This window comes from Varanus komodoensis, unplaced genomic scaffold (assembly GCF_004798865.1).
Source record: "Varanus komodoensis strain SLA01 unplaced genomic scaffold, ASM479886v1 scaffold56, whole genome shotgun sequence".
NCBI classification, from domain to species: Eukaryota; Metazoa; Chordata; class Lepidosauria; order Squamata; family Varanidae; genus Varanus; species Varanus komodoensis.
Window position 1 is genome coordinate 3896999 of NW_025336169.1, and position 24618 is coordinate 3921616.

At 51.6% G+C, this 24618-nt stretch overlaps 2 protein-coding genes across 3 annotated transcripts; one reads left to right on the plus strand and one right to left on the minus strand.

The window, feature by feature from the left end:
- Window positions 1-903: 903 nt before the first annotated feature.
- On the minus strand, window positions 904-4698 carry LOC123032834 (cytochrome b-c1 complex subunit 9). The gene is made up of 2 exons (XM_044449011.1): window positions 4520-4698; window positions 904-1155 (listed from the first exon to the last, which is right to left on the minus strand). Exons 1-2 carry the CDS (start codon window positions 4658-4660, stop codon window positions 1117-1119), a joined length of 180 nt encoding a protein of 59 aa, XP_044304946.1. The 5' UTR covers window positions 4661-4698; the 3' UTR covers window positions 904-1116.
- A 21-nt stretch (window positions 4699-4719) lies between these two features.
- Window positions 4720-22130, plus strand: ZMAT5 (zinc finger matrin-type 5). Of its 2 annotated transcripts, none has more exons than XM_044449009.1 (6): window positions 4720-4863; window positions 5681-5830; window positions 9299-9361; window positions 10672-10752; window positions 19038-19149; window positions 21468-22130. In XM_044449009.1, the coding sequence occupies exons 2-6, from the start codon at window positions 5704-5706 to the stop codon at window positions 21595-21597; spliced, it is 513 nt and encodes a 170-aa protein (XP_044304944.1). In that variant the 5' UTR covers window positions 4720-4863; window positions 5681-5703; the 3' UTR covers window positions 21598-22130. The 2 variants fall into 2 exon arrangements, with proteins under 2 accessions (XP_044304944.1, XP_044304945.1); XM_044449010.1 differs by lacking the exon at window positions 4720-4863 and adding an exon at window positions 4927-5039.
- The last annotated feature ends 2488 nt before the right edge of the window (window positions 22131-24618 follow it).

Below are 24618 nucleotides of genomic sequence, written 5' to 3' on the forward strand. Positions count from 1 at the left end.
GGGCAAGCAGTGGTTCCTGAAGCTCACTGTAGCTTTGTCTTTGCTTACAATGAGGAGTGGGGAAGGAATGTAACATGGGCCACCTTGCCTAGTAGTTTGAGTTTGGACAAAGTGGACAGTGTAAGAATAGCCACTTGGACTGGTCTGGCTAAATTAGAGCAGTGCCATGGAGAAGGGATTTTTGATTGCATTCACATTAATCTTCACCACCCCTCTGCACCTAACATAAGAGCTGCCATGCTAGATCGGACCACAGGCCCACTAGTCCAGAATTTAGACTGTCGCTGCTGAGCTGCCTGCTCAGACATGAGTGAAATAGAATACGTACTTGCAAAGTGTGTTTCAGAAAATTAATGCACCAAGACAGAGTGTTAAAGGACACACCTTCCGCTCTTAACAGGCGGATTCAAAGCTAAACCTAGAACATGGAGCGTTTGTTCAAGTATCAGCACTCCAATACTGAGCTCAAGTGGCGAGCACTAACAGAAATGGGCATGTAAGAGGACTACTGAAAAACGAGGGAGGGTATCAGCTAGGATGGGGCAAGGGCAAGCCCAGTGCAGACTGAACATGTTCATTAGCTACCAAGCGTTGACTTGTCAGTGTAAAGGGAAACACAGTTCAGAAGAGCTACTGGCATGCCCTATCTGAGTCTATCCTATGATGGATCAGCATCCTGAGCAGAAGCACTCCCTTTAGAAAGAGAGGGTAGACTGCACAGTTTTGCTCCAAGTACAGCCTGGAGCACCACCCATTTAAGACTTTTCCCTGTTGCCTGAATATTGGACTAAAGCAGTATATACTCGCTGGACAGATGCTAAAATAAGCTAAAGCCAACAAATACCTTTAGATTTCTGGCTTCCAGCTCAGAGAAAATTAATGAAAAATCTACAGTACAGGATGTACATATCTGAGAATATTGTTTTATTAAACCACATTTCGGCACAAGTCCATGAGTCCAGGTAGCTTTTCTGTCACCCCGAGAGTGTGCGCTCTGGCTCGAACTGATACATATGGATGAACTTTTGCTGTCTTAACAGCTGGTGGTCAGGAAGAAGGGCTTGAAGTGAAGATCAAAGAAAGTCCTGCAGGAATCCTACATCTGTGCTTCACTCTTCACTTCTCATACTTGTGCTTGATGTGCTTCCACATTTTCTGCACAGTGAGACACAAGAACACTGTTGGTTATGCAAGAGCATCAGGAATGTCTACTTTCAACTGAACAGGAAATTACAATCTGGCAGTGACCAGTAAATACTGCCCCCAGGATGGCTGGGGCATATTTAACAAAGCACAGAGGTACCTCTCAAGATCACTGTTAGATAATTTCAGGCAAAAAACCCCCCACAAACAGGATGTGTGTCTGCTTCATAAGTGATAACATTCGCAGCAATATAATCCTGAGCATATTTATTCATAAGCAAGCCTTACTGAATTAAATGTGACTTATTCCGTAGCAAATGTATTTAGAACTGTGGCCAGAAGAAATCCACACCCCCTCGTTTTATTCATACTGCCACACTATTTGCGTGGCAAGTAGCTCCTACCCATTTCTTGGCCTTTCCAACAGTCTCTTTGCCTCAAATGCAATACTGTGGTCTCCCCATTTCCCACGAAGAGGACAAACCTACTGGGTTTGGTTCCAGTAGTAAAAACAAGAACCAACCTCGTGAGCAGAACTCTTGCCTGGAGTTGATTCTGACTTCAATAATAACATACCTTCATTACTTACATAGTACCTTAAACATGTACTGTTTTACAGAACAGCAATGACAGATCCCTCGTCCTGAGGAACTTACAGGGACAGATCAGTAGAGACCAGGAAGGCTATGCAATTATTTCAGTGACTCTCAGGCTTAGTCGTATTAGACTATAGGAACTACAGGGCTGTACCAAAGGTGGAAAAAGGAGGGATCTGAAGGAAGTCAGGGAGGCAGTATTACAAATGAGTTCTGAGGTGCAGTCCTGACTATGCAGACGGCGAGGGGGGGAGAACAGAACATGTTGTGGGAGCAGAGGTAGTTTTGCTGGCAGCAACAGTTCCTTGAAATGGCTTTCTCCAAAGGCATGAATCAGTATTCTTTGCCCCACCAGACCACACTGAGAAAATGGGACACCCAGAGGCTGTCTTATAGACAGAGTAAAAGCCTTGACCCTCCTGAACATGCTGGACCTCTCCCCCACTCTCATAGAGGGATCAAACCTTGGACGACGTGCATGCAGCTACTCTTCTGAAATTTTTTCCTGCCCCTTCTTGGAGAAAGCGATCTGGAAATGTTGGGTGTGAAACCTGGGGCCTTCAGCATGCAAATCATGTGTTCCACCACTGAGTTATGGCCCCTCCACCATGAAACGAGTTCCATGGAACTGAAACTTTGCAAATGTAACAATTGTACTATCAGACCACAAAGAGACAGCAAAATCCTTATAACAGAGGTATGTGCGCCATGCAGGATGCAGAGCAGGTCTAGGTCCTAAGGATTCCTTGAAGGTATCCTCAGGACCAAGCAGCATGCAGCTGGTTAATTCAGATGGTGACCTGGTTCACACATAACAGAAGTTCCTGGGTCATTGCCAAAACATAGTGGAAGTGAGCAATCCACCCATGCACTCATCATTTCCACTTTCAATTACTGCAGTGTTAACCCCCCATCCCCCCAAAATAACTAGCTTATTTAACCAGTTTTAAGCCACTCACAGCTGCTCAGCCCCAACAAGCCATGGTTTTAACAACCCATGGACTGTCACTATGTGTGTAGGTTGCCTTTCATAGAAACAGAGCAAGTCAGAAGGTGCCTCCCGGGCCATCTAGTCTGACCCCCAGCTCCAGCTGGCTCCACTCACGACATGTCCACCATGTGCATGTCTAGCCTATCCCTGAACACCCTCACCGATGGGACCTCACCCACCTCCCGTGGAAGCCCATTCCATACCACAGGGGTCCTAATTGTCAGAAGGAACTTGCTGGCACCCAAATTGAACCTTGGATTCATAGATCTCTCTCTCTCTCTCTCTGCAAACTCAAGCATTCAGCTAATTGTATAGGAGATTACAACTTGTTTTATTACATATTCCTTACCTCCACTTAACAAGATAGTTACCATATCAAGAGTAACTCAAATAAAATATATCCTTTAGAGGATGAGAACAGAGAAAATAATTCTCAATTACCAATGCAGGGGAAGAAGAGAGCAGTCATTAATTATGGAGGAAATTGGTTTTCTGTGCACATAATGGTTTTACTGAAAGACCGTAACTTGCCAAATGCCACCTGGCTCAACAAGCATATAGTGACCTTGAGTAATATTACATTTTCTCTCTTGCATATACTTACATATGCTTGTAGCACCTGAGAGACTAACAAATATATCCTGCATGCCTTCACTAGCTAAAGCCTACTCCATGCATCAGGCACAACAGAAAAAGGGCTGTGTGTGTTTACACAGAAGAAAAGGCATTCACTTTGCAGAAGCCAGCAGAGTTGGGAGCTGCAGCCTATGTCTTTCAATTTCCAGCAGGGCTGGCACATTCATCTGTTGTAACAAGAGAACTAGTACCCTTGCTCCAATCGAAAGATTAATAAATATATAATGCTAAATTTGTCTTTATTGCATTCAGATACCATTTTTTCCTCTTGTAAGGAATCCAAAGCAGCATATATTATTCTCCTCTCTATCTTACTCTCTCAACAACCTTATGAAGTAGGTTTGGTTGAAAATCAGTAGCTGGCCCAGGCCAGAACACAAATCTCCTGGGCCCAACATGCTCACCACTACACCACACTAGGTCGTTTTTGAGGGCAATACCCTTTATCAGAAACATTAAGTGATAAGAGATGCATATACTCATATGGTAATGCAAAATGACAGTTCATGCATTTGAGGATGCAAACTGTGATCCACAAAAGCTATGGCCATAATGCATTTACCCATCTTTAAGCTGCCACAAAACTATTTCTGTGTTCGGTTTTAAGAGACTAGCACAGCTACCCTTCTTTAAATTATGCTGGATGCTAATTAGCACCCATCAGTCACCCTTCTAGGCGTTCACGACCCAGGCGGCTGCAAAGTGATCATAATTTCATAGGCGCTTAAGAATGAACTGCAGAGCTCTAACTCACCGTCCCAACTGCAAGTACAGGGAGCAGGCGCCATCAAACGGTGACTGCCGCATCGAACCACAGCAAGGGCAAGTGCCCGTCACCCCCAGACCAGCACAGAGGCCCGTGCACGCTTGCCGGAGGGTTAGCTACACCGAACTCACTAGGGTTTTCTTCTCGGCAAGTGAACACAATGCAACCCACAGACCCCTCAAGGCGCATCGGAGAAGCGTTCGTTTGACGGGGTCTTTCCTACCATCTTCGGGAAGGCGCCAGTACACACGGAGAAATGCTCCGCCATGGAGCGACACAGAAATCCTGCTCCGTGAGAAGCCTGGAGGCCAAAGCAGCGCCCCGCCTGACCTTCAGCCGACCCCACGGCCGTTTCACGTAAGCACCTCATCCAGACCACCGACTTACCCCCTGGTTGAGGTACTCATACAAGGCCTCCGCGCCCTGATCCATGGCCCGCTCGAAAATCACGGCGCCCACCACAATCGTGAGAGTAAAAGAGGAGGTGCGCCGGAACAGGAGATTATAAACCTTGCTGCCCAGCGCCATTTTCGCTCGGATTTCCTACTGCGCCTGCGCACTCCTGTCTTGTATAGCCACGGCCCTGCCGCCGGCTCCCAAGGCATCATGGGTCGTGAAGTCCTTTCTCGCGCGGAATGTTGGGCTTTGGAATCTCACTTCCCAAATTACAAGCTTTTCCAATGCGGACAGACTACTTTTCCCAGGGAGCACCTCGCCGCCATCGCGGTCAAGTGAGTTTGAGCGCTGGGGCATCTGGGAGCCGTAGTCTCTCCCTCTGCGCTGCCGTGGCTTCTGTAGGCCTCGCCGTGCCGCATCTTTCGTGCTGGCGGATGAGAGGAAGGGGCGCGAACTGAACGGAGAGGCGGGCCGTGGGGTTGGTCTCCTGGGGGTGTGAGGCGCTGTACAGGTGATCCGTCCTGCCTGGAGGCGATTCTTTCCTGCCGCGTCTTATCAGTCGCTTTGACTCTTCGCGCGGGTTGTTTGCTGAAGGGCCTCCCTTGTGCGTGCGTGGGCTTTTGTCCTCCTTTTCGCCGGGTCATCCCACACGCACATGTTCCACGGAAGTATAACCGTGGCTGGAGCGCATAGCATTGTGAATGCCCCTTTCTGCCCAAAACGCCGCCTGGGTCATTTTCATCCCTGCATCTTTGGGATGTGCCGCCACGTTCTCTCCGACTTAGGGCGACCCTGTGACGGAGTGCCCTCCTGTCAGCTCAGGGCTGTGGCTTCCCTCCCGCAGTTGGCCTTCCTCTTCTGCCTTTGACTTTCGCTAGCATCGCTGGCTTCTCTGGAGAGTCTTGCCTTCTAGGGATGTGCCCAAAATATGACAGTTCCAATTTTGCCGGCTTTGCTTCCAAGGAGAGTTCTGCTTTGAGTTGATCTAAGACCCCTTGCTCATTTCTCTTCACTCCCCTTGGGTTAGCTGTGCCTGAAATAGATGGCAGGCCTGCTCAATGGAGAGTAGGATGTTCTGCATTGCCAGGTGGGGGAGATTTTAGCTGTGCTGTTTAGAAATGTATGGCAAAATTGTATTTGATCTTCTTGCAGAAGGTTTCTTTCTGTGACACCTAATGGGGAAGCGCTATTTCTGTGACTACTGCAACCGCTCTTTCCAGGACAATCTCCACAACAGGAAGAAGCATCTCAATGGTGTCCAGCACCTCAGAGCCAAGAAGATCTGGTATGATCTATTTCGAGGTAGGCAATGGTTTACCCTTCCTTGCATTCTGGAAAGGGGGTGGGAAGGGGGAGTTGGTTGGTTGGTTTGTTTCAAGCATCCATGCTTTGTTCTTCAACTGGAAAGTGGCTTACATATAAATCAAAACAAGACAGGCATTGCCCTATAGTCTACAAAATAAACATTTTCAACACTAGAGGAAAAAGGATGGAGAGGGAAAAAGAGCACAAGAAAACTCAGGCATCAGTTCTCCATTATTATTATTATTATTATAACAACATTTCTATGCCGCCCCTTGCCGAAACCTCGGGGCGGCTTACAACACGATAAAATACAATGAAATACAATAGCACATAATAAATTGCCATTAAATACAAAATACAAAAATACATTGGTTTACAAATATAAGATTAAAATTATCAGTATAACTTAAGTAAATAAAAATATAGGAGGAGAAAGAGAAGGAAGAAGAAGTTGCCCTGGCCAGATCATATGTTTTAACAATTCAAATGATGTTTAAATAAAAAGGTCTTTACCTGGCACCAAAAAACCAGTAACGACGGTGCCAGGCGGACCTCTTTGGGGAGTGAATTCCATAGGTTGGGTGCCACCGCAGAGAAAGCCCTCCTCCGAGTACTTACTCTCCTAATTTCTTTCATGGAGGGTTCCCGGAGAAGGGACTCTCCCGCAGATCTCAAAGGGCGGTCGGGCATATATGGACGCAAGCGCTCGTTCAGGTAGCCAGGACCCAAGCTGTTTAGGGCTTTATAGGTCATAATCAACACCTTGAATTGGGCCCGGGCTTCAATGGGAAGCCAGTGAAGCTGACGGAGGACTGGAGTCATGTGAGCATAACGCCCCGTCCCCGTCAGCAACCTGGCAGCTCTATTTTGCACCAATTGAAGTGTTCGGACCGTCTTCAGGGGAAGCCACACGTAAAGCGCGTTACGGAAGTCTAGGCGGGAAGTCACCAGCGCGTGTGTCACCGTCGCCAGGCAGTCGTACTCCAGGTAGGGGCGCAGCTGATTAATCAGCCGAAGCTGAAGGAAGGCGTTCCTCGCCACCGCTGTCACCTGAGCTTCCAAAGAAAGCTCCGGGTCGAGGAGTACTCCTAGGCTGCGGACCTTATCCCTAAGAGGGAGTGTTGCACCATTCAGGACCAGGTCAAATCCACCCTCTCCGAAACCCGATCCGCCAACCAACAGGACCTCCGTCTTGTCTGGGTTGAGTTTCAGTTTATTGGCCCTCATCCATTCCCTTACCTCGGCCAAGCACCGGTTCAGCACAGCCACTGCCTCACCTGGATTAGTGGAAAACGAGAGGTAAAGCTGGGTATCATCAGCGTATTGATGATTCCGCAGCCCACACCTCCTGATGACCTCTCCCAGCGGTTTCATATAGATGTTAAATAGCAGAGGGGATAGAATGGAGCCCTGTGGTACTCCATGGCATAGCTGCCATGACGTAGAGACATGGTCCCCCAGCACTACCTTCTGGAATCGACCGTTGAGATAGGAGCGGAACCACTGCAGAGCAGTGCCTCCAACCCCCAATCCCGCAAGTCTATCCAGCAGGATACCATGTTCGATGGTATCGAAAGCCGCCGAGAGGTCCAGAAGAACCAACAGGGATATACTCCCCCTGTCCTTCTCCCTGCACAGGTCATCGTACAGGGCGACCAAGGCAGATTCAGTACTGTACCCAGGTCTGAAGCCGGACTGAAAAGGATCCAGATAATCAGTTTCATCCAAGAGTGCTTGGAGTTGTCCCGCCACCACTCGCTCCAACACCTTGCCCAGAAACGGGATGTTGGCCACAGGTCTATAGTTAGTGGCCATCTCTGGATCCAGTGACGCTTTCTTCAGGACCGGTCGTATTACCGCCTCCTTTAAAGGGGCAGGCACTCGACCCTCCCTCAGAGAAGCGTTAACCACTTCCAAGATCCAGGTCCCAATCCCGTGCTTGGAGTTATTTATTAACCAAGATGGGCAAGGATCCAATAGGCAAGTGGTGGGACGTACTCGTCCAAGCACCTTGTCCACATCATTGGGCTGCAATAATTGAAATTCTTCCAATAATTTTGGACCAGACGGTAGCATTGGTGACTCCTCAGAGACCTCCGATTCATTAGTGGAGTCCAGCTCATGACGAATCTGAGCGATTTTCTCCCTGAAATGCCTGGCAAAGTCGTCACAGCGGGCCTTTGAGGGTGGCATCGGATCTTCCTTAGGACCCAGGCGAACCAGGCCTTGCACCACTCGAAAAAGCTCCGCCGGATGGCATTGTGAGGAGGCAATGGAAGCGGAAAAAAACTTCTTTTTCGCCGCCTTCACCGCCACAGCATAGGCCCGATAGTGGGCTCTCAAGTGTGTTCGGTCAGATTCATTCCGTGACTTCCTCCACCTACGCTCTAGCCGTCTCCCAACTCGCTTCATCGCCCGCAATTCAGGTGTATACCAAGGGGAAGAGTGGGCTCTGCCCGGTGGGAGAGGACGCTTGGGAGCGATCATGTCCACAGCCCTGGTCATCTCTCCGTTCCACAGTTCTACCAGAGCCTCGACAGGAGCACCAGTCTTGTCAGCCGGAAACTCCCCCAGGGCCTTCAGGAATCCATCCGGATCCATCCGGCTCCGGGGGCGGGCCCATACAATCGGGTCTGCACTCTTATAGAGGGAGAGGCCGCTCTCGAGCACAAACCTCACCAGGAGGTGATCTGACCATGACAGGGGAGTCAAACATAAGTTCCTCACCCTCAGGTCATCCTCTTCCTGCCCCGTCGTGAATACCAGGTCCAGAGTGTGTCCACGTTCATGGGTCGGGCCGATGACGTGTTGAGACAGGCCCATGGCCGTCATAGAGGCCATGAAGTCCTAAGCTGCCCCGGTCAGTCCAGACTCGGCATGGAGATTGAAGTCCCCCAGGACCAACATCCATGTTGTGTGGACCTTCTAATGACTACCTGTAATGTAAACAGACATTGTTGAATCTTTCTATCACAACCTCCTGGAACAGAGCCAAAGGCACCCCAAGATTGTTTGTTTATTTATTTATTTTCTGATTTATATCCTGCCTTTTTCCTATAAAGGGCTCAAGGCAGCTTACATCATTCTCCTCCTCAATCTTATCCCCACAACAACAACCCTGTGAGGTAGGTTGGGCTGAGAGTCTGTGACTGGCCCAAAGTCACCCAGGTGGCTCCATGGCTGAGCAGATGGAGCAGCTGCCGGTGTATTTGAGGGGCTATACATAACACTGGATTCCCTCCAGCCACCTGTCTAGCTGGAGTTTGTTCCAGAGAGGCTCGTACGGTGCAGTGGCTGATCCTGTGTCTTGGAAACAGCCCTGTTGAAGTCAATGGGACTCACTCCCAGGCGAGTGCGAGGTGATAATAAGGGGGGGGAAGGCTCCAGAGAGACAAGGGCACAATCTGCAGCACCCTGATGCAGCCGCCTCATTCTCCCTCTCAGGTTGTCCTTTGTTTTTCACAGATGCTGCAGCCATCTTGCAGGAAGAGCAGAGCAAGAAGCCTTGTCGGAAATTCCTGCAAACAGGTATGTTTCCTCTATAATACTCTTCCCCAGCACATGAACCAGAGGATTTCCGGAAGCCCGCCAGCTGGGCTTTCCATGACAACTGGTATACTGCCACTGCACTTGGAGGTTTTGTTTGGCCTGGGTGGCCAGTAAAAAGATGAGTAACTGTGACACCCCCTGCATGGATTTATGGAATCTCAAAGCTAGCAGCCATCATTATGCCTTTTAATGTCTATCAATTACTTCTTATTAAAATAAGTCTGTGAGTTGAAGCCCCAAATCCCATGACTGTAGTTCAGTTCAGTTCAGAGAAAAGATGTTGTTAGTAACAGACTGGTATATTTGCAGATTCCTCTGCTGCTCCCTTGTGCCTGCTGAAATTCTGCTTCAGAGGATTGGCAGGATCTCTCGAACAGCAGAGGGGCCTATGGGGGGGGCGCGGGGAATCAGGGGAAACCTCTGTTCCCCTGTTAGTTGGAGCCTTCCCTGAATCAAAGCATTAGGGGCTTTTAGATCCAGCCCATAATGCTTGACTACAGAACTGGAGTTTAAAGCAACTTGCCTAACCTGTCACCTCCTGATGTGTTGGACTACAGTTCCCATGTTGGCTGAATATGATGGGAGTTGTAGTCCAACGCATCCAGAAAGCGCTAAGGGAAGACTGCTCTAGTAGGACACAAAGGATCACATGGGAGTGGATCCCTTTTAAGTACCCTGGATTCAGGCTGTTCTGGTCTTCAAAGGCATTGACTCGATCTTAGATCAGGCTGAGCAATAGACAAAGGGAGTCAACGCCAGTGAAGCAATAATGGTCTTGCCTGTTACTCTAAGCATGCCTGGAAATGAGGACTGAAAACGTGGCTGGCAAATTCTCTTTGCACTGACTGCACTTTCTAAAAAGGAGTTGAGCATCAGCAGCATGTTCAAAATCCTAGACTTTCTGCTGCTGCTTTACTGCAAAGCAGGGAAGGTGAGTTGGGTCTCAGAATATTTCAAAGCAATGAGCAAAGAGGGACGAAGAGGGACATACTTCTATGCTGAATAAAATACTCCCATCTTCCAGATCCTTAAGGAACTTTTTTTAGCGTTCAGTCCACATAAATTTCAGCCTCTGTTTTCCACCCTCTCATATCTCTGTGATGCCTAGAAACTTGCGATATTTGAAACTGTACCCTTTAGAACATTGCTGGGGATACCAGAATCTAAATCAGAGGCACTGTTTTATGATTGTGGCGACTGTGTCCTGCTATCAGTTCTGACTGACTGAGACTTTCCTGCCATCCTGGGCAGTTTCTGCTTCATGTGCCTCTGTTTGGATTTCCTTGCAGGCCAGTGCGATTTTGGCTCCAATTGTAGGTTCTCGCACATGACAGAAGAAGATTTGGAGAAGCTGAGCACACAGGTCCAAGGTAGGCAATAGCTGAAGGATTTTTCTGCAAGCAGAACACAATCGCAGGATTTCGCAGTGGCTTGGCCCATGCCCTTCCCCATTAATGTCCTGCTCAGTGTGACATGGAAGAAAGCTCCAGATACTGAGTCAGAGTCAGTCGGCAGTCTGAACACAGGGAATTCCGGGAAAAAAATCTATCTTCCTTCGGGGTCAGGAAGATGCACAGAAGCTCACAGTCCCTCAAACAGAAAGGTTTTAGGCCTGAGCCTTTGGACCCCCACCCAGGATGCAACAGTGGGTCATTGGTGCCAGCTGTGGAAAGCTCTACTTGCCAGCAGAGCCTTGTCCGTGAAATATCCTTACTCATGAGGAGTCCTCCATTCTCCTCCACCCCCAGACAATTGCCTGAGCCTTCAAGCTGTCGCTGAAAAGCTGGTGACTCAGGTGCTTAGGGTTGCAGCTCCCACCATCCCCCCTCACTGGCTTGGCGGAGAAGGCGGGCAAGAACATCTGGAGGGCCACGGCTTGCCCATCCCTGCCCGAGAAGCCTGCCCTCCGCGTGGCTGGGAGCCCCACTTTCCCACAAGGTCCCTCAAGGCAAACAGCTCCTCCCTGTTGGGGAAGGCCTCCAGTTTGTCCTCCAGAGAAGCATGGCAGGAGCGGCACCCCAGGTGACATCCTCTGTCCCGAGAAGCCCTGGCCTTCCCAGGTGGCCTGCTCTGCCTCAGTGGTTCCTCTGCCGCGGTCTCCTCAGGCAGGCCTCTTCACAACCCACCTCCCTTCCAGCAGCCTGGCATGTGGAAATGGCCTTCCAGGTAGAAGATCAGGAAAAGCGAGAATTGGGGTGCCAGCCCATAGCCTTTTTGACAGAAAAAGCCCTAGAATTCCCGGCATACATAACAACACGGTCCTTTTTCAGCCCACCCCCAAATGACGAGGTTTTATTCCTCAAAGGCATTTGATCACAAAATCCAGACAATTTAGCGTAGGTGCTCGGGTCACAAGAACAGTAAGCATTGCACAAAATATTGCCCAAAGGAAATGCCAAGCGATCGCTGAAATGATATTGTACAAACTGTGCAACGTGTAGACCAAACAAGCCGTTAGGTTCGAATTACAAACAGAAAGCCATTGTGGACCAAAGAGCACATACATTGGTCGAACAAGGGAAGTGCAGTCAATATGTTTACCTCTCAATATGCCCGGCATATTGAGCTGGTTTAGACTTTACACTAAGTCTTCTTTCAGAGAAGAAACAAAAGAATTGTTTATGCCGCTGTCTGTCTTCCACATAGTTGTTTTATTTTTAGTTTGCAAATATAATAACAAAGAAAGTTGGGAAGCATGTAAGGAGCTGGGAGGGGGAAAGAAAGAAAAGGAAAAAAGGCAAATTTAAAATAAAACCTATCCACACACAATAATCATTTACAATATTATTTACTGAAGAAGCTCCATAACAAAGAGATAAATGCATTTGACACTTGTATTTCTAATGCATATATTATGTATCCATACAAAATTGATGAATTTAAAGTGTGCTTGAATGTTTCCATGAACCACAGTTTAGGGTTTGGCCAACCTGCCCAACCAGAAACTAGTCCACATGGAACTTTGATTCTCTACCTTGCAGCTGCAACAGAGGAGAGGAGGGAGGAAACACAGATAAACACTGCCATGAACAGTGTAGTGCAGTGGGAAGTGTAACACGAAGATCTGAAATTGTAGGATCTGTTCTCTCTAAATGTTCAAGGGCTTTTAATGTCTTCTCATTTCTTAACTTTCTGCCAAATTCCTGGGCTAGTGTTCAAGCTCAGGGCAGGGTGGCTGGGCAGGACAGCAGTCAAAGAAATACAGAATTAGACTCTGCCTCTATTCCAGGTCTTGTAGTGCAGGACTGGGTAGAATTCAAGGCTTGCAAACATTTACTGTATGTGAGTTGTTGTTGATGTTGTTTGCTGGAACCAAGAGCAAAAGACACGTTAAAGAATTCTGAGTCCAGGGATTGGTTTGGAGTACCAGACCTGAACTCACTGCCCTTCTGAACCAAGATCCATGCCTAGGCGTATGCCCCACTCCACCCTGCAGCTGTTTTCATTTCGACAGTATGCCTGTCACGTGGCGGGTGGGGGGGCAGAGGCTGCCAGCTACTTGGCTGTGCTTATCGCTAGATTGGGAGTCAGAAATCCTTTCTGATCATCCACATTAAAGTCCAGACTTCAAGCACCTATATAGCCTGAACTGCCTAATCTTGGAAGTTAAGCAGGGTCAGGCCTGGTTGAGTCCTGCACTGAGCAGAGGCTTGGCCTGGGTGGCTTTCCAGGCTCCTTCCAACTGTATGCTTCAGTGATTCACCCAAAGGGAGGTGAAGGCTAGGAGGGAAATGTTGGGAAAATAGGAGATGTTTGTTGGGGTGAGAGAGATGTGGGTCCCCTCCTTTTTTTTAATTTCCCCAGTCATAGTTTGGACAATATGGGGGGCAAGATCCTAATCTTTCTGACCTCTCCCACCCTGTCTTGTGATTATTTTCCTGAGTCCCTTTAAAGCCTTCACTTCTCTAGCAACCTGCAGATCTCTGCTCGCCTGCTGTGCTAGCAAGCAGGCTGGGCTTGGGAAAGATGCAGGTTCTGCTCTGACTTGCACAGACATGTGAATAAGGCAAGAAACAGTGGGGAGGCCCAGTGGCTTGCCTGCCATATCTTTTCACATTCAGACCTTGGCTTAAGTAATGGGACTTACACCCCCGCCTCTGCATTTCTTCCAAGCTTGCTGCAAGAATAGAGGCTTTTGCTAAGATATGACACACTAGTCCTGCTGCAGCTTTTGGGGGCCCTCCGGCTTGTTTCACAGATTGGGGGCCTTGACCTCTGCCCATAAAGCCCGACCTTGATGGCACCACTGCAGAAAGAGCAGAAGAATACTTGCTGCTCTTTTTCCTAACACCCTTCAGTGAGGCCTTCTTCCATGCTGCTGCGGGATTCTTTTCCGTGAGACAAGAGCCTCTCGCCCCCGGAAAGCAGGGGAGTTGGTGCCAGGTCCCGAGGGCGCTGGTTTTTCAAGTTGCAGCCTGCCTTTGCGTCTGCTTTTTCCTTGCTCCCTGTTGTGGACACAAGTGGGCGCCCTTTCACACGCTCTCCTTTTAGGGATCATAGCGAAGCATTTCAAGCATTAGCATTCAAGCAGGCAGAAGTGTTCCTTTGCCAACCCAAGAAACCTGGAAACTTCCTGGAGAAGACAGTCATGCTGGGGAAAGTCAAAGGCAGGTGAGGAAAAAGGAGGCCCTGCGTGACATGGGCTGCCTCCGTAAACAAAGCCACAGCTTCGGATTTGGTAGGGCTCAGCAGGGCCGTCATGGCTAGGACACTGGGGAGAGCTTTTACTCCTAGGGTCAGGTCACCATCGATTGGAGACAGCTTGACGGCTGATAACAATGGCCCCAAGAGACAGGGTGTCCTTGCAACAAGATCAGGGAAGCATGTGAGATGCCCTCAGGTACTGCAGCCTCCCCTGCCCAGCTGGGTGGTTGTGAGGATAGAAGAGGATGAACTGGGCCACCTAAGGGAGGTTTAAAAGCAGAAAGGCTCATTGGTGCCTTTTCTCTGGAGGACCAAAAGACAATTGAAGTGGGAGGTGCATAGATTTGCTCAGAACTGTTTGAAGTCCTGAATGGAGCTGGGTATGCAGCTTGGGTCAGGGCTGTGGAATTGGCCGAGGAGGATCCCACCCCCCCGCCTGCCCGCCATGCCTTGTATGTGCTCTTTTGTTGAGGGGAAAGCAAAAGAAAAGACAGTTACCTGTCTGGGAAATGCAGATACCTGCATTTAAGCCTGTACTGCAGTCCTGTTCCCATTTACCTGAAAATAAGCCCTGTTGAACTTGATGGTACTTCTGGGTAGACTCAGATAGGATTGTACTATTAAACTTTTGTGCTGCTAATTATCTTTTAAATTGGCATCAAATCCCTCTCTCTCTCTCTCTCTCTCTCCGAGAAAGCATGGTTGTTTTATTTTCTTGCACCAGAATTTTTCTGCTGCGATGTTTTGTGGTTTATAGCTCTATTTAGATTGCTTTTCTTGTGCCTCTTACTGATGGCTACCCTGAGAATGGGAAAGTTCTCGTGTGGCAGGTCAGAACTGGGTTGGATTCGGATTTATGCTGGATCAGTACAGCCTTTGGAAGTGGCCTTCCTCCCCCTCCCACTTTCCATGGGAGCCGTTCCAGCCTCTTTGAGATGCTACACAAAAGGGGGCCTTGTTGAACAGCGTGAGCCGTGCTGTGTGGGCAGAGGGTGACCCCCAAAATTGGGCAGAGGGGCTTTCTTCTCGTGGAAGGCAGATCCTGGATCAAGCTCACTGTTAGTCAGTCCGTGCAGTAAAGAGTTTGTGCAGGCCCCCATCTCTCAAACCCTTCGGTGTGCAATGCCTCCACGTACACAAGGTGGTGCTCGATCCGCGTTCCTCCCCCCACTGCCCCAGCTGCTTCGGAGCAAAGGCAGAGGCTGCCTGGGCGGCACCCGAGATGCTCCGCGGGGCCTCCGTCCTTTCTTTCTGGCCCAGCCAGCAACACTCGTCCTCGCTGGGGGCGGAGGAGATGGGGAGAGCAGAGCAGCCGTTCCCGGCCTTGCCCTGTTTGTTCACCAGTTAGGCAGCTATCGATTATTGGTGTGGGCCACATGGCAGCACAAGCGAGTGGGCGGGGCTTGCTTGCTTCTGGGAGTGCCCAGCCAACATCCCCTCTGCCAACCCTCCACTTCAGTCCTGCAAATTGAAAGTCATCGTTACTTAAAGGAACCCCACCGTCAGACGTGCGACGCTCAGATCCTGGGTGCCAGGCAATGCTTCTGTTGTCAGCTTGCGCAGGGCAGAGAGACGTGCTTGGTCAGGCGTAGCCCTGGGTCGAAAGACATGGCTTTAAAGGAGAACGGGCCAGCGGCAGGCGCTTTCCATTCTTACTGAAAGGCAGTTGCAGGACGCCTGATCCACTTCTAAAAATTCGCTTCCTGTTGCATGCTACAAAAACAAATCATCCTCAAGAGAAGCCAGCAGGAGACAACGTAGGCTAAGCATTTACATCTGGACTGCCATTTATGCATAGCTTTTTCCAACAATGGTATTTTTGTGATATGCAAATACACAGTGACATACGGTGTGTACATAATTGAGGTTATGGACCTTTTAAAATCTGACCCTGTCTGGATCTTACAAGTGCCACCAGGGTCCAGAACTGGACTTGGGGGAGCAGTGGGGCTCTGTGCCTACTTTAGTGTAAAAAAATCAAAACCAGAAAAAGCAGCTGCCAAGCATCCCTTTAAACTTATGTCTCCTTTTTGACCCCAAAAACGGGGGTGAAGGGGCAAAGGGCACAGGGAAGAAGTCCTTCAGGTACATGACTACAGACCCCAGCATGCCTAGCAGTCCTTCTCTGGAGGATTACAGACTCCGCCTGTTTTATCAAAGCACTCCATTCATAAAGCCATTTGTTGCTGATGTTGTAGGTATGGAAACCAGGCTGAAGGCAGGGTGCTTGAGGTGAAAGGGACACATTTTGTTGTTGGATGCTCTCTTGGCATCAGGAACACAGTATTTAAATACCTGCCTCCTAGAGTAGGTGGCGCCACATGGGGAGATGTCTGATTAAGATCTTCACTGCGTGCTTGTTTTGTATGGTGATCTATTTAACACCCTTCAGTTGCCTTTCTGGCAAGGCAATTCACAGTGTCTAAAGACTAAAACAAACATTTCTGCAAATTCAATAGCCCCATCAGAATTGGTTGTTACTATCATCATTTCTTGTGCTTGCAAACTGTCCTACCAGCAAAGCGTTCCAGCTTGTGTTCCCCTCCAGAAGGACCATAAAATGCATCAAAACAAAGTTTGAAACGACAGCATGGGCCGCCATCTGGGAAGGCTAGTTTAACGGTGTCCTGCACTGAGCAGGCAGCTGGACCCCAGGGCCTTCTGGTCCCTTCCAGGATTCTCTGTACGTCTGTCCATTTTATTCCCTTAGGCCGATGAAGCGGCTTGTCAGGAGGTGATGGGCATCTCTTCATCTCCCTTTCTTCACCGCCTTCTTGTTTTTGCTTTGCTAAATGTCCTCCAGCAACTTGCATGGAGACCCATGCCAATAACCCGATTCTCTAAATAGCCTGGCATATTGAAAGCAGATTATTATTTATTTTCTCTTTCTATTGCCCAAGAGCTGAAGTTCATTCCAACACAGAATGAGTCCAGTTCACACAGAATGGTGGCAGGTCATGGCTTAACTGTCTCACAATGGCCAAGGTTGTATTGCCGCCTTTTTGAATATGCAGCCACAGAGCGGCGGTTATCCTGTGATATATGGACCTGGAATCCATGGTGTCAGTGTGGGTTTAAACCACCCATAGTTAATGTATGTTAATTAATCCATTAACGGGTTTTATTTTGAGTCAGGGAATGGGTCCTCGTCCAGTATGATCAGCAATGGACAGGAATGGCTCTCCATGCTTTCAGCCTGGCCTGGAGTCACCAAGGTTGAATCCGGGACCTTTGGAGTGCAGCAAGCGCTCTCCCACGGAGCCACCGCCTCTCCCATGCGCCAGCCTGAGACACGGTGCACCACCCGCCTCCAGCTGCCTGTTGCGCTCTGGGATGGGGCAGGAGGCACTCAAGATCTCCATGGGCAGGATGGCACCCTGATCAGCTCCCCACTCCCTCCCTCCCTCCCTCCCCCCCTCCCTCCCTCCCTCAAAAGCACGAATCGGCATTCCTCTTTCTGGGAGACAGCCTTGCCTACCCGCTGCCTGGGGCCTGTTCTGCTCTTGTGCCTGCAGCCGTGCACAGGTGTGTGGGAGCTTTCCAGCTCAGGGCCTGGAGGTCCCTTGGGCAGGACATCCACAGTGGGCCGCTCCCCGCATGAGTCTGCCCTCCTCCTCACCGCCATGGCCTCCAGTTGCTCCAGCTCCTCCTCTTCGCCACCACTCCCCTGCAGAGAGCCTGCGAGCACGGAGGACAGCAGCGTCTCCTCCCTGCCACCATTGCCAGGGCCAGAAGGCCAGGCAAACCGCAATGGCGAAGGAAAGGGCAACTCCAGGGGTTGCTTGCCGGTGGGCCCCTGTGGACAGTGGGCCCTCAGCAGCTGCCTGGTTGTGCCTACCCTTGGCGCCAGCGCTGCAAGCTAAGCCTCCTCTGGAGAGAGCCTTTCTCCTGGCAGCTCTGGAGAGTCACGCAGGTGAGGTCTGCCCTGCTCCGGGCCTGTTGCGATGGCACTGGCAGCAGCCCCATATCCCCCACCTGGTGCTATAAGACAAGGAAAGGCACATGGTCAATATGGCACAGACTCCAGTGGCAAACCCATAGCAGATCCTTCCCAGAGTGGAGGAATGAGGCAGAAATCCAGCTTATATATGAATATCTCCCCTTACCCCCAACCCCAGAAGACCCAGCAATTCTCTTATCGGCAAGGGCGTTCCACCCTTCGAAGGTGACGTAACACAGTTTAAAGAGGGAAATAAATCCAAGGAGATTAGTGAGAAGTCAGGGCGGGAGACACCCTCCCTCCTTCCCAGTACGAGTCTTTGCCTCATCCCGCTTCCCAGCGCCAGCACCAGGCACTCCTGGGACATCGGACCAGCTCGACCCGCAGCACTGAGGCAGATGGCTTGCTCTTGGATGCTGCACGTCGGCGTGGGTGGGGAGGCTCGTGGGCCCCCTCCTTTGATGCAGGAAACCTGCACTCGGGGTCTGCAGAACGTTGGAGGTGGTTGTTCGATACTCTGGCACCGGGTTCGCCGAGTCCTGCTTTAGCATCCTTTGCTTGCCCGTGGACGTCCAGACCGCACCTCTGCTCCCCTGATCCACATTTTCCTTGCCCACCCGGACATACCCATCCTCTTTGTCCTTGGGAGAAAAGCACAAGGTTATTTTGGGCTGCCAGAAGTGGGGGAGCGGCAGTTGGAGCTTCTGTTCGCTCTCAGCGCACGGAGAAGCCAACAGCCGGAGTCAGGCGGGCCGTTTCCCGCTTTCACTGCCATGGTGACCGTCCTGTCAGTGGAACTGGCGACCCTCCCAGACCAGACAGACACTTCCAGGCCAGAAGGGTGGAACTTCTGAAAGCCATTCCAGGTGCCAGGCGAGCGTGGGAGTGGGAAACAGACCCTCCGCCTGTGGCGGCCAAACGTTCCGACTGCAGGAGGGCAGCAGCTGGGCGGGAGGTTCTTAATCACCTGGGCCAGAACCCCGGCTGCCAAAAGGCCGATGGTGGGAGAACGGAGCACAGCGATAACGGCGTGGGCGACAGCCTCACATGTTCCTTCTTCCCCCAAAACAGAGGAGAAGAGAGCCAAAGAGCGGCAGCTTGACGGGGCGGTTTTCCCTCTAGGCACCGTCGACGGCTGGCTGGAGAAGAGGGCCAAGCAGCGTGGCACAGCGGTGGCCGACAGGTACGTGCCCCACCGCCCACTCAGCGGTGGTCCGACAGGACTCCAGATGGTCCCTGCAGTCACACTGGAGGGAGGGAGAAGGCCTGGCTGATTTCCCAAGCACCAAGGGCTTTGCCGGTCAGCCTTTTCCTCTGCAGCCTTTCCATTTATTGTTGCTTTGTAAAGGAAGCTGCAGGAATGTTGGAAGAAGTTTCCAATGAGGGGTGGGTGGAACGCCGAACTGCAGCTGCTTTCGACTCCGATTCCTAGCATCCTTGAACCTTGACCGTGCTGTCGAAGCTTCTGGGAACGGGTGTCAAAACACCTCTGTGCCTCTTGCCCGGCTCTGGCTTCTTCCACTGGCTCTTTACCACTTCGGGCAGAGGTTTCCCCCTCTCTCCGGACCCCAGCCCTCCCCAGCTTGGTGCCTTCCAGAGGTGGGGTTCGCTGGCCAACTTTCCTGCTGCCTCGGACTTCAGCGTGGCCGGCCGCACGGGCCGGAGGGCGGCAGGGAGGCCTGTCCTAGACGGCCGTCTTCACGAGAGAGGCCTGGAGCTCAACCTGAGGCTTGCTGCCTGCAAAGCAAAGCAAAGCAAAGCAAAGCAAAGCAAAGCAAAGCAAAGCAAAGCAAAGCAAAGCAAAGCAAAGCAAAGCAAAGCAGTGGACATGTGCCAATTCAAAGAAAACACACTGGAAAAGAAGCTGGCAGGGTTGGTGCAGTCTGGTCTTCTGCTTGCTGAGCTGCAGCGGCTCCCAGGGCTCCCGGCGGGTCTGCCCTGCCCCATCTGGGGGATTTGGGGTGTGGACGTGGCAGCTCTTGATGTGGAGTGCCCCTCTGCCCGAGCCGCAGCCCTTCCCTTGGCCGTCGCTGAAGAGCAGTCTGGGCCAGAGGAGAGCCCTGGAAGGCGGAGGGCCAGGGACCCTTCGGCCTTCCCCAAAGGCTGCCCCAGGCATGTGGTGGTCCGGGAGGGAGGTGGCGGTGGGCCTGGGCTGCCCTCGCATCTCTGGGTGGGGAGGGGGCGGCCCGCCTTCCAAATGCACTCTGCATTTCCGTGTGTGCCGATCCCTTGCTTTGGCCGAGTGTCTGTGCCCCTCATCCTGGGGCTGCCAGAGGGTGGATTGGGGGTGGGGGCATGCTGGAGTTCCTCCTCTCCTCGAAAGGCCTGGGAGATGCTGCCCCCCCCCCCCACTGGGGGCTCCTCTGCCGCCTCTCCCCTTCTTGGCCAAGCCGGGCCACCTCCCTGGCCTCCCGCGTCTCTGCGCACCTGACCGTCTGCCGCAGGCTTAATTGAGCAGGGCTGGGTGGGTGCCAGGCCCCGCTCGTTCCCTCACTCCCAGTGCTCCTGCCTTTCTGCTCCGGCCTTGGCAGCCTGCCCCCGGCCTCGCTGGCTGCTGCCTCTCCCCGCAGCCTCTTCTGCACCAGCGCTGCGTAGAGCCGCCCAGGACGTGTGGGTGCCCTCGAAGTGTGCTGGGCCCGTGTGCTTCCCACACTGGGGGGCGGGGGCTGCAGTCCCACACCTGTCTCTGGGGGCAGGTGGTCCCAGAGAGCCACCACATGCCTGCAGCAAGAGCCAGCAGCCCTGCCCCACACATGTGCGCTCAGCAGCACTGCCTGGTTCCTGGCCAGGAGGTCCCCTCTCTGGGAATCCCTGCCGCCGCCACCCTTTTCCTCCTCTCCCCATCCCTCTCCCTCTCTCTGTCGGGGGGAGGGTGGGTGGGTGATGAGGCGAAAGCGTGAGCCGGAGCCCAGGCAGCCCCAGTGATGGAGCAGGGCGAGCGCGAGCGGTTTTCTGCAAAGGATCAGACGGAGCCCACGTTAACTGTGGCAAAGGCGAAAGCAACAGGAAGCTGGAGAGGGGAGCAATGCGGTGGCCCCACACAGAGGCGGAGGGAACGGGCAGTCCAGCTGGTCCAGAGAGAGGGTCAAGGGTGCTGCATGCATGGGAAGAGTGTGAGAGAAAGACAGTACCATCCCAGCCTGTAAAGGCAGAAATCTCACCCACTGCTGCTGCTGCTGGCTGCACCCCCGCAAGCCAGTCCCCCTGCTGATGGGCAAACACTAAACTTGATCGGTGTGTGGTGTAACTTCCTGCAACTCAAGGCTCTGACCCGTGGGCTTCAGCAGCCTTGCCTCAGCTCTCCCCCGCAGCCTTGCTCCAGCTGCACTGCCTCCTGTCCTGCCTCTGGCCGGTGGACAAGGACGCAGACCCTCCCCGCAGGGGCGTTGCAAGGATCACTGCTGCTGTAATACGGTCACCGCGACACTCCTGGCTCCGTCTTGGTGCGAGTCTCCTTTAAACAGAACCTTTCCAATGTTGCGCTTCTTTCCCTTCTTCTAGTCCCCTCGCCGAGGAAGAGTCCGTGTTCCAGTATCCCCCCGGCTGGCCCCCAGTTCAGGAGCTTCCACCTTCCCTGCGGGCGCCACCTCCCGGTGGATGGCAGTTCCCACCCAACCTGCACTGGGGATGACGGGCGTTGCAGCACAATCCAAAACGGGGCGACCGCTGCCACGCCAAGTCCGGTTCCATCACCATGCCTGCCTGTCGTGCTGCAGAGGAAACCCAGATCGTGGCTGGCCAAGGGCAGCCTCCGGAGCTGTCCGAGCACCAGGCCGGTGTCCTCTGTGCTCCTGAGGCACAGGGGGAAGCCGCTGATCTGTCACTGAAGTCGGGTGCTACAGCATCGCGCTCGCCCTTTGGCACCAAGGAGGAAGGAAGGACCTTGCTTTAAGAGCCACGCAGGCAGGCGAGGGGGGCATGTTGAACGTCCTGTTTAAAGATGGGGTGCGAGTGGCTGGGAGGCATTATGTGAACCATGCCTCTTGAATGCCAAATTTAAAACAAAGCAGCGTGAAAACCAAGGAACCCGCATGGGAGGGCTTGAGAAGCTGTTCGGCATCACAGTCTGGGATTTTAAAAAATAGTATGTTGCCAGAGCCAGGTTGTGTTTTGCTTGAGGCAGCATTACCCTTATATTTGTAAATAAATACAGAAATAAATAAAGCCATGAATAAAAATTGCCGTACTTAAGGGCACGAGAGTCGAGCTAGCATGCTCCTAGGAAAGGCAGAGTTTGCACCGGTGAGTGCTCACTGGCTCCGTTGACTTGGTTTAGGACCGTGTGGTGCAGGTACAGAAAAAAACATAAAAGGGAGGGTGGAGCCAATCTCTCTGGATTCCTCAGAAGGCTTTTTAGCGTGTCTGATGGAGTGGCTGAACGTGCTCCCGACGAACCATTCAGTTCCAAAGAGCTGTTTCCCATGGTTGTGCTGCAGTCCGCCCACAAAGTTGTTAGAATTCTCCACCATGCCCAAATGCTTGTATCTCTTATTTCTGGGGTCATCAGTCCTGCAGTGTGGAGCACCCCGCTCTTCCATTTCCTTGTCCAGAATTTCCCCCTGGAGCACGTGGCCACGCTTGGATTATGTGGGGAGAAGGAGAGCCTTCCTATTTACGGCGGCTTCACAGCCGGCTCAGAAAACATTTATTTGGAGGCAGTAAAGAATGCTTAAAAATCAATGTGGCTATTTATGATTGAGAATCAAGAAATGCCAGCAGGGTTAAAAGCTTTGTTAGGCATGTCAGAAAAGATGGGGTTGCCAACTGGAGATTTTTAAATAGATGAGAAAAGCATTCTAAAATGGTGGTGAGGAGTGGGGGGAGCCGTTAAATCAGTCATGGGCACTTTCTGAAAAACATTACACAGAAGCAACAAAGCCACAGGTTTACGGAGGTGTATCTGGGTGTTTGGCAGGCTGCAGGGAGCTCAGGTGTGTAGAGAAACAGCATGCAATCCTCGGGTGCCCTTTTTCTCTGCCAACCAGCCCTGCTGCTGGGAAAGAGGCGCGTGCAGAAGATCAGTGGGATAATCCAGTGCAGCAGTGACACTGGCCCCATACCATGGGGGCCGGGGACCTCCAGGGGGCTGCATGCAGCCTGTGGATGATGTTTCACCCACCTCCGACATGGGGGGGTCATGGCATACCTTTCTGGAAACCCTCAAATGATACAGGCAGTTGTTGCAGAAAAAGTGGTACCTGTCCTCATACCGTTGAGGAGCCGGTGTGGTGTGGGGGTTACGAATGGGGACTGAACTTGGGGGTCCGGGTTCTGGCCCCCACTCGGCCATGGAGCTCCCTGGGTGACCTTGGGCCAGTCATAGACTTGCAACTCAGCCTATAACCTTGTGAGGATAAGCTTGAGAGAAGGAAGAGAATGGTGTTCCTTGAAAGAAAACAGAAGGCAGGATATGGCTATAATATATATTTCACCTGTTTCTGAAATGAAATATAAAAAGTCCTGGTGTGTCACACAGAAGTCCCTCCAACTTTTTGCCTCAACTTCAGCCAAGTCATCCCTTCAAAAGGGGCAACTGTTCCTGCCAAGTTCACCCAGTTCTGACAAAGTTGCTATGCATTGAGTTGTTGAACTCGTCGATGGTGGCATGGCGGTTTGGATTTCTGACTCACAATGTGGAGACGAAGTGGGCAGCCTCCGAACCGGTCTGAGCCAAACCAGGGTCCAAGCGGAATCTTGTCCTTGCACCCCCCAAGTAACCCTGGTCGCCACCCCAACAGCATAAAGTCGGCGGCATGAACTTACGAAGGGTTCCAAGTCATTCCAAAGGCAGCCCTGCAAAGAATTCTCTGTAGTAGTCCTGTCTGGAGGTTATCCATGCATGGGTAACTGAAGTCCGGTGACTGCTTTCAGCGGCATGGCACACGAGTCCGGCGTAGTATTCTGTGTCGCCTTGCAGGTTTCTGCTATTCGACTCTAAACCTGCCACCAAACTACAGACGTACAACATTGTGGAAGAGGAGAAGGCGCCTGCACTGCCGCTGTGCTAAGCAACAGATGAGCCGGCGTGGTGGGTGGTCGGCTGCCAACAACTTATTTACAATATGGATCTCCTGCAGCTGCTCTGGATGAATTGTGTCCATGGAAAGCAAGCCATCAAAAGGGATGGAGACGGCGCTACCGGGAGACCTTTTGCACTCGTCAAACTCCCCGGCCGTTGAGTTGTGAGCATAGCCTTCTTACTCGTGGTTACCTGTAGAAAGCCATCAATTACAACCTTTTTATTGCCTTTGGCGGGGCGTGCGTGTGTGTTTTATTATTTTTTTAACCGCGCTGCTGAGTGAAGAACGGTAATGATGCCATGCATCATCCAAGTGGCAGCTGTTACGGGTGAACTTGTTAAAAAGAACTGTCATGAAGGAGCTGCCGGATTGGCAGGCAAAGCTGGGATGGCGTGGGGCCGGTGGGGCGTTCATCCCCATGGTGGCCTTTTGATGAGAGAGGTTTGCACTGGAGGCCAGAGTTCAGGGAAGGTTTGTGGGGGATCTGCGGACAGCTCTCTCTGTCATCTCTCTGGCCTAGCGGCCCCGATGGCTTCCAAGCATTAGCATCCATGGCCAAAAGGCAGCACACATTTCTACTCTGGGCCATAACTTTTCCACCTGCTAATTTCCAGCAGCTGGTTCATTCCTCA

What these genes read in the sequence shown, in the direction of transcription:
- LOC123032834 (XM_044449011.1), bottom strand. Translation starts at nt 4,660, where the DNA reads ATGGCGCTGGGCAGCAAGGTTTATAATCTCCTGTTCCGGCGCACCTCC. An exon ending in ATGAGTACCTCAACCAGGGG is followed by an intron (nt 1,156 to 4,519) that starts GTAAGTCGGTGG and finishes CTCACTGTGCAG; the next exon opens with AAAATGTGGAAGCACATCAA.
- ZMAT5 (XM_044449009.1), top strand. Translation starts at nt 5,704, where the DNA reads ATGGGGAAGCGCTATTTCTGTGACTACTGCAACCGCTCTTTCCAGGAC. An exon ending in CTGGTATGATCTATTTCGAG is followed by an intron (nt 5,831 to 9,298) that starts GTAGGCAATGGT and finishes TGTTTTTCACAG; the next exon opens with ATGCTGCAGCCATCTTGCAG. An exon ending in GCTGAGCACACAGGTCCAAG is followed by an intron (nt 10,753 to 19,037) that starts GTAGGCAATAGC and finishes CCCCCAAAACAG; the next exon opens with AGGAGAAGAGAGCCAAAGAG.